The 13,270-nt window shown below is 38.0% G+C and overlaps 1 protein-coding gene across 2 annotated transcripts in view; it reads right to left on the bottom strand.

Annotated features, from left to right (window-relative positions):
• Positions 1 to 768: 768 nt before the first annotated feature.
• The window catches only part of LOC111329617 (serine/threonine-protein kinase mos), a 16,919-nt gene continuing 4,417 nt past the window's right edge, over positions 769 to 13,270 (bottom strand). Inside the window, exons 1-2 of one of the 2 annotated variants that reach the window (XM_022934370.2) lie at positions 8,568 to 8,617; positions 769 to 3,798 (exon numbers count right to left, since the gene is read on the bottom strand). In XM_022934370.2, coding sequence (XP_022790105.1) covers positions 2,656 to 3,591 — 936 coding nt within the window. In that variant the 5' untranslated portion in view covers positions 3,592 to 3,798; positions 8,568 to 8,617 and the 3' untranslated portion in view covers positions 769 to 2,655. Of the gene's footprint in view, positions 3,799 to 8,567; positions 8,618 to 13,270 lie in introns of those variants that run through there. The other variant, XM_022934363.2, reaches the window with a different exon arrangement.

Here is a 13,270-nt window from a genome sequence, read left to right on the forward strand (position 1 = left end):
AGTCTTGCACCTTGGACCCATGGGATCACGTTATTGCACTGAGTAACACGTATTACCGGGTAATATTAATGTTATTTCGCAATTTCACAACTCTTCGGAGCCACCTGCAGCCTGCAACTGACCTCTTGAATATTCTTCTCAAATAAACGCTCTGACTCTTAAAAAAAAGTAACGAAATTGTGCAATTACAGGATCCACTCACTGAAGTAGGTAAAATGCCGCGGGCAAACCGTCTTACAAAATATTGTGTAAGACCTACTATTAACGTGATCAGAAGGACAACGAAATGTGCGTTTGAAGAAAAGATCATTTCGTAAATTTTTTCCGCAAGGATGAATTAGAGAGAAAATGACATTTGTAAGGAGAAACTGGGCTCATTTGAGGCGTCGCTTGCACTGAGTTAGGTTTGCAGCATTGAAAAGTTTCACCGCCGTGACAGCTCAGTCAAATAAAGGGACTTTGCATACAGATCGATAGTTATGGAATCATTATACTGCTCTTGGTCTGCAACTGGGACCAATCGCTAAGATTCCTAACTCATTTTTCACCGCAAAAATTTCAACTCCCCCAAGATTAAAATGTAAGCTTTGTCAATCAAGAGAGTGATAATTTTAATGTCCAAATTATCATAAATGATACAGACTTCCTCTTACGCAACAATTTCAGTTCTGAAGTGATCTTAAAAGCAAAAAAGAAAAAATATTCTTCTGCAAACATCACATTATTATGTTTCTCCTAAACGACATAAGCGAAATGAATGCACACAACTTAACGTCTTGCAGCATTTTTATTTTCACTTTATTCCGTTAAAATTTATCTAAAATATAGACAATATTATGTCAATAATTTGCACGAGGGCTTTTCAACAAATGACTCGTCTGTTTGACAAGCGACTAAGTGTCTTACAGCAAAAGTTACGAAATATACTTTTCAAAGTGTACTAAATATATCATTTTCTACAAATCTAACTATCAAGCTACCGACACAAGTAAGTACCGTTGAACCTAGTTGCCGTAATTGTCCATCAGCATGTTTGTGTTTGGTTTGAATTCTGTGGTTGAGCACAATGGCGTTTCAAAAATGCAAATTTTTCTACAAAAACACAAATCAGTTGAGTTTATTTCACTGTAACATCTACTTCAAAAAGCAAAAATATTTCATTTAAGTTGGGAAATATCCGAATAAAATAATTAGGGTAAGAATGGTAGAACATTATCAGCTATTTCTGTAAGAAATAATTAAACCAAAATTAAATTGGACCTTATGTGCGTACGAAACAGTCGCTAGGAGAGAACACACGTGTTGCAGCATTATATGTTAACTGCTCTCATTGTTTTGTAAATTCAGTAAACACGGACATGTTGCTTGGTTTATTTTTAACTCGAGAAAGCCATCGGGGTCAGCCACAGTAGGTCCTGGTTAAAAATGTAGTTTGAAGAGTTACCTGTGCATTAAGTACTTTAAAATAACGGAATAAATCTTCGCCTTACCGAAAGTATCGGTTCTGAAATAAAACCAGCTTCGTATAAGTTTGGTGTTGGACAGTATGTTGGTCAAAATATTGTTGATGAACTAAAAGACAATTTCGAATTCATCAGATTTTATCTATCTTCGATTGAATGTTTCGTCTCTTTTAAACGTTTCCTCAAAATGTCCGATATTAATCACCTTTGAGCTTTCCTTTAGAAGTTCTTTTCTGCAACAATATTAACAAGCTTTACCAATAATTATTTCAATATATATATCAAAGTCGCAGCTGACGATCATAGGTATTAAATCTAAAAGGCGCTTTACATACAAAATCTGAATAAATTTACATTTTAGCGATAAAAAGTTAGAAATGGCTTGAAGCGAATGGAAGGCCGGAAAAAACGTTATCATTTTTTGCTGTTGTCAAAAGTGGTTTGCACTTGTTCAATGCTTACTCTTAGAACCTCTATAATAATAAGATAAATGGTTTTTCTTTCGCCCTTTGCTTACGACTCGTAGATGACTACACCGCTTTGTGTAAACGCGAGCCAAACTGCGAGGAGAAATTAAACGATGGTTAACCAATACGAGAAAAAAAAAATAAACCGTCAAATTACTACGTTTTTTTCCTATAAATCAAGATGAAAGAAAGACGGTCTCCACAAAAAAAATTCAACAATATAATGAATTCGTATTACAAAAGAGTGTAATATCGCACACGAAAGAGTCTTTGGCACAGTGCCTTTGTTAATTTCCTGCAGGTGGAAATAGAATTCATCTCGAAAAACTCAAATTGCAATTATTTGGCAATCTGAATTTCCAAAGAGTTTTAAGCAATAACACCTGACCTGTTCGCCAAGGAAAGAAAAAGGACAAAATCACGCTTCGTCAGCCGTGATATCAGTGTTACAGTTGGCGAGTGTGATTTCTAAGGGCGAATTTTGACAGAAAATTCCGCTATTCAAGAATTAAGATACTTGATGTTGAGTTAAGTCTATTTGTTTCTACCTCCATGAAAACTGAGGATGTTTTTACGGAAACTACTTTGGAGGCAAGCAAATGACTCATTTGTGAAGACGATTCACGCGATCACATTAAAAGTTAATTTGTTCTCTTTGATATCAACGGCTAGGAATTCCCCACAAGTGCGGAGCAGAAAGGATGAATATCTTGGCAGCAATTTGTTCAACTCGCACTCTGATGTATTTTTAGTGATCGTAAAATGTTTATGGTGTCACTAGCTGTCGGTCGCAAACACGGACTAGCTTGCCAAAGACTTTCCACTAGTTGTTGATAATGGCACGAAGTCGCGTCTCCACTTGGTACACGTGGTCGTAAATTGTACGCAACAACGCCGAAAACAACAACATAAAGATTTTCTGATCCGTAAGGCTCTTCTCTTGTTAACAATTGCCATAAACAAATTCCGAGGGAATAGATGTCAGCTTTAGGAGTTGGTGGTTCTCCTTTGAGTAGTTCTGGTGCTCTATAGGCAAAGGTCCCTGTCAGGTATGAATAGGTTGGACTAGCAGGTAGATTTTCATCGCCCTCGTCCAACACTTGACTACAACCGAAATCGCCCAGTTTGCAAATGTCCTTAGAATCCACCAAAATATTGGCCGGTTTTACGTCTAAATGTGCTATGTCCTGTGCATGAATAAATTCTAAAGCCATTGTTATATGAGACGCGAATTTCATTCGTCTCTCTTCGTTGATATCCTCCTTTTCATTGTCCAAAATATTTCTTAATGTTCTTGGCCCGGCAAACTCCATGATGATAACTCTCTCCGATAAAGGACAATCTAAACTCGAGGCTGCTAGAGTCCGAACGATATGAGGATGACAAAAAGATGCTATGGAGGTCTCTGCTTGAAAGCTCTGCAACACTGCCCGAGGATTTTTAGAGTTCGTATTCATTTTCTTAACCGCTACAATTCTCCCGCGGTATTTTCCTTCGTAAACTGAGCCAAATCCTCCACTTCCGAGAAGTTTTGAGACTTGAACTAGAGCCGCTTCATCGTCAGAGAGCATTTCAATTTCCCGGACAAAGGCCTTGCATTGAGGAACCATTGTTTCCTTAGACCGACTGCGAATTAGCGAAAGGTTATCACTCGCCAGCATTTGTTAAGGGGAAATTCGCCTCGATCCAAGAGCTTTTGAATTGTTTTAAGTCAGTTTCTTGAAACGCTTGTAAGTGTGGCCTAGGCCTGGGAAGGCCAGCTTCGCAACGGTGCCTTTAAAACGAAGTCCAGCTTCTTGGCTCCAAGAGGCTCTTCCGTTGAAGTCGCCCGCAACTTCGGTGGAAATGCAAGCCACTGTCCTATTCAGCTGATGTAAAACAAGCAAACAGCTGGTTAGTGAGGTTGACATTTAAAGCGTCAGCCAATCACAGAGAGCGTTAGATAGTTTATTCTTTGTTACCCGCCAAAGAGGCGTGACTGCGAGACAGCCTTTTATTACACGCTTTCAACGCGTGCAAGCTCGCTCGATTGTCAAAGTAATTTATGCAACGGAAGCAGGGTTGAAACCAACTTCAGCTTTCCAGCGCGTCGTCGCGAAGCAGTTTTATGCCCTGAGGTTTACAGCTATTTCGCTTTGTTTCGAAGCAAAGATTTCTTATCGTACCAGCATGAACTAATGTCAATTAGGTCATAATAATAGCGGATCGTGAATTATTAAGCAGTTTCAGTCGTAATCGTTCTCCGCTTTTCCTTCGAATGGCCTTTTTTAAAATGCTCACTCGGTGTCTGTTCCGTGCTTTAAGTGGCGTGCCTCTCAACTCGAAGAGCGACCCAGCCACAATGAATGCTATTTTGTAAAGCGAGGAAAAATTAATAGACGTGTCAAAGATGGCTTTTTCAAAGTATCACACATTTATTTGTGAAAGGCTGTCAGATATCGTATTTAATGCCAGCCTCAGTGGAATTCAATAGAACTTATTCAACAAGTTATTGCATTGTTCACTCATGCGTGGAATTGAACTTTCTCACGATCTTTTGTTTTGCCGAACCTTTGATCTGATATCCGGAGAAAAACTGAGTTTCATCGTAATGAACGCGAAACATCATCGAGTGATTGAAGATCCTTTGGAGAACTGTTGAGTTTTGAGGGAAACGGTACAGCTAAAGTACCCGCAAAATCACCAGTTTTGCCTCGCAACTTGTACAAAGCACTGGTGATTTGTCGCTTAGCTGCCTGCTTTGTCTAATGTCTTCAAATGACCCTTGAAAGAAAAGTTCTTTGAACAGGTAGCATTCTCGTCGACAGCTGTTAGGCTAAACAGAAAAAAAGTTTCCCCAGATTGTTATGAGTTTCCTAGAATAACTAAAGTTAAACTTCTCACCTTCAAGTCTCTACCCATTAGCATTGAATAGCGCGCTTCGCTCGCTTGTTGACAGTGCAAGGCCTAGCCAATATGACAATCTCGTTTTGCTCTTCAATGAAACTCCTAAAGGCTCTCTCATTTCTAATGCGTAAGACAGCTGGCTTTTTAGTCGCGGTCTGTTGATTCATTCACGGAAAAGCGCCCCACAATTAATATAGTCGAACAAAAGGCTAGTTGTATGCAACAAACTTTTTCATATGTTCGACATCGGTCAGATGTTCGGATGGAATACAACGAAAAACAAAAAAAAAAAGAATAAGACGTTTCCTAGGACAATTTTTTTTTCAATAAAAGTACCTGGAAAATACCACAACATTTGCTCTGAAGTCGGCCTTTCCTACGACCTCCTCACGAAAACCTATTGCGTCAGGACCAGAACGAAAATTGCTCAATATTTGGATATTTAAACGTTATTTACAGTCATACAGGCAATACTTTCTCCTACAATTTTCTTTCGCAAATTGATCGATATCTCGGAATTGCTTTATCAAGGAACAGAATGAGAGGAGAGAGATCATTTATCTATGCAGTTATATCACGTTCGATTCTACGGAAAAGTTAGGCCACTCTTAAATTGGTGTTTAGCACGCTTTAGTAGAATATGGTTCGACATTTCTATCTCGAATCTCAAAAACGCTGTAACTTGGTTGGATTGCAGTTGCTCTGATGAATATCTTAGATCAATCTCCTCCAATGGAGGCTGGCTAGTAATCCAGTCGCTGAAGATTAGTTAATTGCGGGTGTTCTATTGTTATTAACTTACTCAGTAAATTTTTCCTGCTAAAATTGCTCAGCTCTGGGTCAATGCAAAGCGCTTTCTTTAGTTAGTAAAGAGAGACTTTAGAGAGACTTTAGACATGAAAAGAATTAACACAAAGTAGATAACAGATAACAATACACAATAATTCTAGAGAATAGGTAGTGCGCTGAGTTGGTGTCAGCTGGTTTGACTCCCCCCCCCCCCCTCCCCTTCCAGAAAAAAAAAACTACCACGATAACACGTGACATAAAGAGGCATTCAAAAGGTAAAAAAAGACGATTCATTAGTATAACAATTTAAGCATGTAGAACTCAAAGACATGAGCCCCGTTATGACTCTGTACATGTCTTCCTTGCTTAGGTATTAAAACTGGGTTTGTCACCAGGTCGGTACATTCAAAATTATTTGAAAATACAAATTAAGTTACACTGGTGGTAAAAAGCATTTCTGAGATAAGTAATAATAAAATGTTCCCGACGTTTCGGTCGCAATCACGGACCTTCTTCAGGGGAAGTGAAAGAAAAAATTTTGCGTAAAAGCGCAGATGTAAACACGTCTCTTTAAATTTAAGCAGCGTCTTCTTTATATCTGCGGTTTTGCATAAAATGTTTTCTTTCACTTCCCCCGATCATGAAGAAGGTCCGTGATTGCGACCGAAACGTCGGGAACATTTTTATTATGACTTATCTCAGAAACGCTTTTAACCACCAGTTTAACCTATGTATGTATGTGTGTAAAAAAAGAAACACGACTTGAGGAATGAGGAAAAAATATAAGATGTGCTGACGTTTAGAAGTTTCTTTATTTTTGCAAAAGTTTTGGTCATTGGTCATGAGAGTCTGCTGGATTTCCGCCGGAAGTAGCATGCGACGGTAAAATGCAAGCACCGTTAGTATAGAGCGAAACTACAACATTAAAGGTGACGATTTATTGCCCGAGCAGATCTTTTTCTTTTGCCTTTTCTTTTTTTTTTTTTTCTTCATTTTTCTTCCTGGTTTTTTGTTTTTCTTTGTTTTGTTCTTGGAATTTTTTTCCTTAAGTCGAAATATCGATACATATGATCTATTGTGTGTCAGCAAGAAACAAATCTCACCATAAAATCTTTCCTCTCTTTTTCTTCCACATTTATAAATATCTTTCTTGGATTGAAAAGTAATTCGAAATTGTTTCGAGGAAGAGATGGACAAAAGCGTTGCTTGAAAAATAATCCAAACAGTCGGGGGTGGCGTGGTCACAAAATCGTTTCCTACGTCGAAGGGGATCACGAGGAATCATACCTTTCGTTTACCAGTCCCCCTCCTTTGGTCTCAACACCCATGCTCATTTGATTGCTTTGCCCTGTTATTCTGTTTATTTGTTTCTGATTTCGTCCATGATTCAGAAAGTTTGAAATGATATTTTCCTTATGATCTTGGGTAGATAAATTTATTGTTAGAGGATATCGGTTAACGTTTGCCCTCGACGACAACTGGCTAAAAACAAGCACTCTTTCTCTCCAGCTTAGGTTGTTGTACTTTTATTCCGGTTGCTACTTCTTCGTCAAACAGTTAAAACTAGCCTGTTATACGTTATCACTTCACATCTTCAGGAAAAAATACAAATTAAAATTGTATAAACTTCATTTGTAGGGTGGCAAATGGGTTTATGCTTGACGCGTGACTTAGCCCAGAAGAAGTGTGGAATGGGATTCTAAGTTTTCCCCTTTGAATTCGTGATGCGAGAATATCGTTCAAATTGGACGTGCGCGTGAATTTTTTCTGAAATTCGTGTGTGAAACGGGATCAGTACCCTTACCCCACCACCCACCCACCACACCCACCCCTCCCCCCACTGCTACCTTCTAATGATACGTCAGGCAGGATGGAGATATTTCTTTTTTTTTATGAATAGACATGTCTCTCATTAGCTTTTATCATAACAAAATAAGGCTAGACTTAGAAAATGAAGAAGTACATATATTTGCCGAACAATCTAGATAAATCTTTGACTTCAATTTTTAAAAATGTTTTGATGAAATATCTTTATTCTAACTCTAGTCATATTGGTTTAGGCCGGGTCGATAAAGACCTCGCTTAAAGGCTCTCTGAAAGCGATTGGCATGTAAGAGGTGACAAACGAATCAACTAGAGATCAATTATTCACACCAATCAAAGTTCGGCATTTGTATTAAAACGCACCTTTTAACAAATGGTAAACACCACAGCGTACACTGTTGAGTTATGGATGCACGCGGGAGGTTGCTAAGCACGAAAGAAGCGTAAGAGTCGCTCGAGGCGATAGCCGAGAGCGACTCTAGCTTCTTGAGTGCTTAGCAAACCTCCCAAGTGCATCCATAACTCAATAGTGTACGCTGTGGTGTTTACCATTTGTTTTATAACATAACATTGATACATTGTAGCTGAAGAGTTCCCTTTTATTGCAAGCGTGCGCGGAAAAATAGTCTTTGCATTTGCTCACGTCAGCAGCGTACACCCATGGGAAAATGGGGGGACGCTAAATTGACCAATCAGAGCGCGCGCTTTACTTTGGTTATGTTATAATAAAGGGTAGGACCTACTTTTACAATGAGAGACCCTCTCAAGGTCGTTAAACAAAAAGTTAGCGTAACAGAATAGAAAATTGATACGGACACTAGAGGGAGCGAGAGCAAAAAGTTAGCGCAACAGAAGAGTAAATTCATGCGGACACCGGAAGGAGCGATAACTTACACCGTTACGTAATTATAATAATTTCAATCCCTGTCTTGATTTTAGCTTCGTACTCTCCATGATCATAAAATAAAACAAAAAGGTATTTGTCCTATCAAATTCCCAAAGTTGTAAGTTCAATGCATATTTTTTTAAATTTGAAATAGCTTCGAAGATAGGAAGTGGCCCAAAAACAAATAAAAGTACTTTATCCTTACAATTTGTAATGAAGACGAAAAGTACAAAATATTATATCTTTGCATACCTGCGGCTTAGTCTTCTTGTGCTTGTTTGCAGAAAATCGTAGACGGAAATATAGTTGTTGTTCCCCTAATAAATATATCAAACAATATATATTTATTTGGCCTAGTAACGTGCCATGTATGAAATCCAAACAAACTGAATCTATCCCGCGCGAATTAGCTCTCAGAGTTTGCAGCCGAGTATCGAAGGCCGGTTTATGACATGAAATAATTTAGACCACTTTTTAAGTTTGGAAAGAAGCCGTCTAGAGGGAAAAGAGATCATGACAAACCAAAATGAAGAAAACGGATACTTATATATAGATGTATTTATGTACCATACCTTAACCAGTAGTCAGAAGATCCACCTTAGTGATGAGCTAAGATCGATATATCGCTCAGAATCATGTGTTATTCAAATTTAAACTGAGCAGATACGCTATCTGCAAATTATAACTTACAGACCTTATCAATTGAACGTTTTGTCAAGAAACACCCTCAGTCAAGGATCGCTTTCAAAAAATCAGATGCATTTTAACTTGCATATATAGATGTGGAGTAGGAGGAATAAGAAGGTGTTGTACATGACTCAAATACGTGGTAACCGTACCATTGATTAATTCAACCGAGCATGGCCGTATGTACGTGAACAGAATATTTAAAGGATTCAAAAATGTGTTAGACATTTATGAACATGGCAGGTTTTTTTAAAAAATGGTGACATTTCTGAATAAAATTCTTTTCAGTTGTAAATGAATTACGAATTCAAAGAAATTAAAACGGTTGTACGATAGAAGAAGAATTTTCTAGACATGTCGATGTGGCAGTGATTCGCATGAGTTCGGAAGTTTCCAATGTTGACATAAGTGCTACAAACGTCCACAAACACGGAAATTCCGGTTCCGCGCTTGAGGGAATAGGTTTTTGGGAGGCTGAACGTAGACGCATTTAAATGTAGCCAAAAGATAATAAAATCAAATTCGTCTCTTGGCAGGTTAGCGACAGGTATACGTAGTCAAACTGATGATGCTTCAGTTTTCTGAATAGTAAGATATGATAGGAGATTATCCATCTTGCGATATTTCCAAGGTCAATTTGATGTGAAAAAACTGTTCCACATTTGAAAAACAACTCCACGCCTATTGTCTCGACCCAGCTGTAGTTGATTGTTTTGCAAATGAGTGTGAAATTTTGATTGAAGGCTCTGCAATTGTTTAGCCAGACTAATAGACAAAACTTTTAAGACAAAGAGCAATTAATGAAAGAGAAGAGACAATATGACACACATAGTGGCGGTCTACACCAATAAAATGTGGGCAAATCAAGAAAAACAAAAAACAAAAAAAAAAAAGAACAACAGAGACGTCGCCCATGCCGCCTGCTTTCTCCTGAGGGCCAAGTTTAAGTCCAAAGCTTCTTGATTAACAGATGCCTCAGACGGAAATTTGTTGATAAACACCACAATTTATGGAAATTCAAGGAAGTGTCAATTGCCGTAAACTGATTTTAACTCAGAGGATCTCGGGTGGTTTTGGGTCTCATTCAGATCTCTTATGGCAAATCAATTAGATAAAGAGCACTATCCGTGAAGGGCTGTGAGTATCCAAGATTCTATAGTAAACAGAGGAAGGAAGGCGGACAAGAGTGGGAGGAGGGGTGGAGGAGGGAAGAGAGGAAAAAGAACGAGAAAACTCTCAGCAATTCCGCCTTAACAGCAGCAGCTATTTGATTCCACTAAAATCACGACATTAGAATATACGTAACGGAAATGACATATATGTCATTTGCTAGTGTAAACCACTGACCAAGGTCTCGAAAATTAATGCGGTCTCGGGCTGCATTTTAAAGTTGGAGGTTAAAACTTTTCCCAAAACGGATTCAAACCCAAGTCGGTTAGTGGCACTTTCATAACTTTCCCCTCTCTCTTTTAAATCGCTTTGATTGCCAGCAGAAATTGGTTGCTAAATGACTTAAGTGAGCTGAAATGTGTCAGTTTATGGGTTACAATTGACTTGCTGTCTAAAAAGCTTTCGTATTTGCCCAATCCTTCAACTCGGAGAGTTCAAAGTAAAACTACGTATACGTATTGCTTTAGCGAAGGTCTTTTTTCTATTATAATCACTATTTCGACCAAGGGTAGCTTTACTTCGGACGAAGCATTACCTTTTTGTTTTGACAAAACACATTTCCCTTTCCGTGTTTGGACGATTTTTCTCCAGCATTTTTATTGATATTAACACCATTTTGAGATACGAAATTAAAATAAACAAATACATAAAGTTGTTAATAAATCATTTGATATGGTACCTATAATGATAAAAATGCAGTACAGCGAACTTAACCATAACTCCTATAGAAAGAAATAGGGGTGCTCTGCCATGTCAACTGCTCGCCAAATAAACACCAGAAAGCGATTTTCATACCCCACCTCCCCCCAAGTTTTGAATTATTTACATCTCTCTGCTCGAAAAGTAGTAAACACACTTTGAGAGTAACAGTTAAAATCGGTGCAAAGAAAATGGTCTTCGGTCTGATTATTGTATTTAACAAACTTTCCAGACAGCTTACTTTGTTTACATTAAAATTCAAATTCTATTTTTCCAATCGGAAGCAGTGTCAACAAAAAATGTACAATAAAAACGCGGAAAATAAAAATTAAAATAGAGAAAGTAAACAAATCAACTTAACAGCAACGACAACAAAAGCCAAATACTTGCTTCTAAGTAAGACAAGTGTGCAAAGAGCTTTGAATAATAACTTTTAGGTGCAAAAATAAATTGGTTCTGAATCACACAAGCGTCACAACCCAGGCGTTATCGCAATGATAACAGTTTGTTCTCATTCACTTTTTCTATTTTCAATAGACCGTAAAATTAAGGCTACCAGAGTATTGTGCCATTCTTATCGACAAAGACCCACGAGGGACCCATGAAACAATTTTATTGTCCTTGTGTGGACATTGAGTAACAATAAGTCAATGAAAAGAAATTGCGAAGAAGGGTCAGTTGGACAGCTGCATTGGGTTTGTATCCATTGCACTTATTTGGGGTGACAATAAATAGATGTCAAAATTAGTCGCTGACACCAAACTTTATGATTCAGTTCTTATTTGACTGTGTATATAAAAAATGTTTGATAAACATGAGTGGACTAAAGAAAAAGATTCAATTTTATCATTCTAATCAATAGCAAGAGAAAATAATTGGACTCTCTGTTGTCAGTAAGTTTTTCTGTTTTTTTATGCAAATAATTAACAATTATTCACTGAAGTGGAGATGAATAGGGGTGGATAATTACCGAACCGCGAAGCAGCTAAGAAAACATCATCACTTTCACCGACACTGATACCAAAATAATAGTAAATTTCTTTCAATATACCAAAAAAATGGTCGGAAATTAAACACTCGACCCGCGATTTGGACTCATCGGCTGCTCGGAGATGAATAGCACTTGCTAGTCACTTCCAAAGTAGCCAATCAGTGCGCGCGAACAGCACTACATTCCCTTATGTGGCATATACTCTTGCCTGGATATTTCCCACTCCCCAAAGACTGTGTTGATATTTTCAGGAAAGACCCTCCGATAAGATATCAGACCCTACAAGAAATTAGGAATAAATGCATAAAATAAATTAAATAGATATATAAAACGTTTCTTTTTGTCTCTTTTGAATTTCGGAAATGGCAGTATGATAATGTACAAAGAGAAATACATTTTCCTGTACTAGAAGAAATAACATCTTCGAATTTAGTAATGGATAGAAGGACCTGCGTTACCACTTTGCAGGGCAGTTGCACGTAACGTTAGAGGAAAGCAAATATTTTTTTCGCCATCGCTGGATTCAGTATATACATACTTACACTTTCAGTGAAGAATTATTCTCTCTTACGGCGGTACCACAGAAAATTACCACGGATATCATAATTTCACGGAATAAACTCACGAACTTTTTTACCAGAGATGGCCAAAATGTACCGGTGTAATCCTAATCGACAAGACTATTCGAATTACGCAAGGGTTTCAATGAAAAGCCGACGAACTATTGCCGGTCTACAACTGCTGTAACTTAGACCTCTCACCACCGTCTGTTTTGCACGGCTGCGAGCAGCCGTCTCGTGTTTGGTTTTCGCCGGCTGCAGCCGCTTAAAAATGCAACCCTTGAAACTAAGTACATGTAAATTTTTCTCTTCAAATTAACCAGTAATTTCTGTACAAATAAAGTTCTTTCAGGCGTCTTTTTGCAATACCTATAGTCACATTATCTCTTGCTTGAAAAAAGTTCCACACACTCTGGCTAGATTGCTTGAAATAGACTTAACTACAACAGTCAAAAGACCGAGACATTTTGTAATGCTCACTATGAATATAATGCAAAAAAGGAGAAGAACTTCTCCTCCTTGAAAGTTACCTGGCCAAGCGGACCTTTTTAAACGACTTGTCAGTTTTGTTCCAAATGACTTTCTCTAAAAGCTTTTTCCCCGAGGTCTTTTTTAAGTTAATCTTTCCTAATTTCACGAAAAAGTCTTTTCTAGGAAGCACATGTTTCTCGTACTTGGCTTTGGTTTTGGTAAATCATAACTAAAAATATTTCGTGCTTAGTAGCTGGCGCTCATCCAGATTCGCGTAACTAATTGTTTTCCAACACCTACTCGGGCACCTGCCCTCAGTGGATAGCAAAAGGATCTGGCACTTTCTCAGGCTCGTAATGAATTTACTTTCTCAACAA

The sequence above is a fragment of the Stylophora pistillata genome, chromosome 8 (genome assembly GCF_964205215.1).
Source record: "Stylophora pistillata chromosome 8, jaStyPist1.2, whole genome shotgun sequence".
Lineage (NCBI taxonomy): Eukaryota > Metazoa > Cnidaria > Anthozoa > Scleractinia > Pocilloporidae > Stylophora > Stylophora pistillata.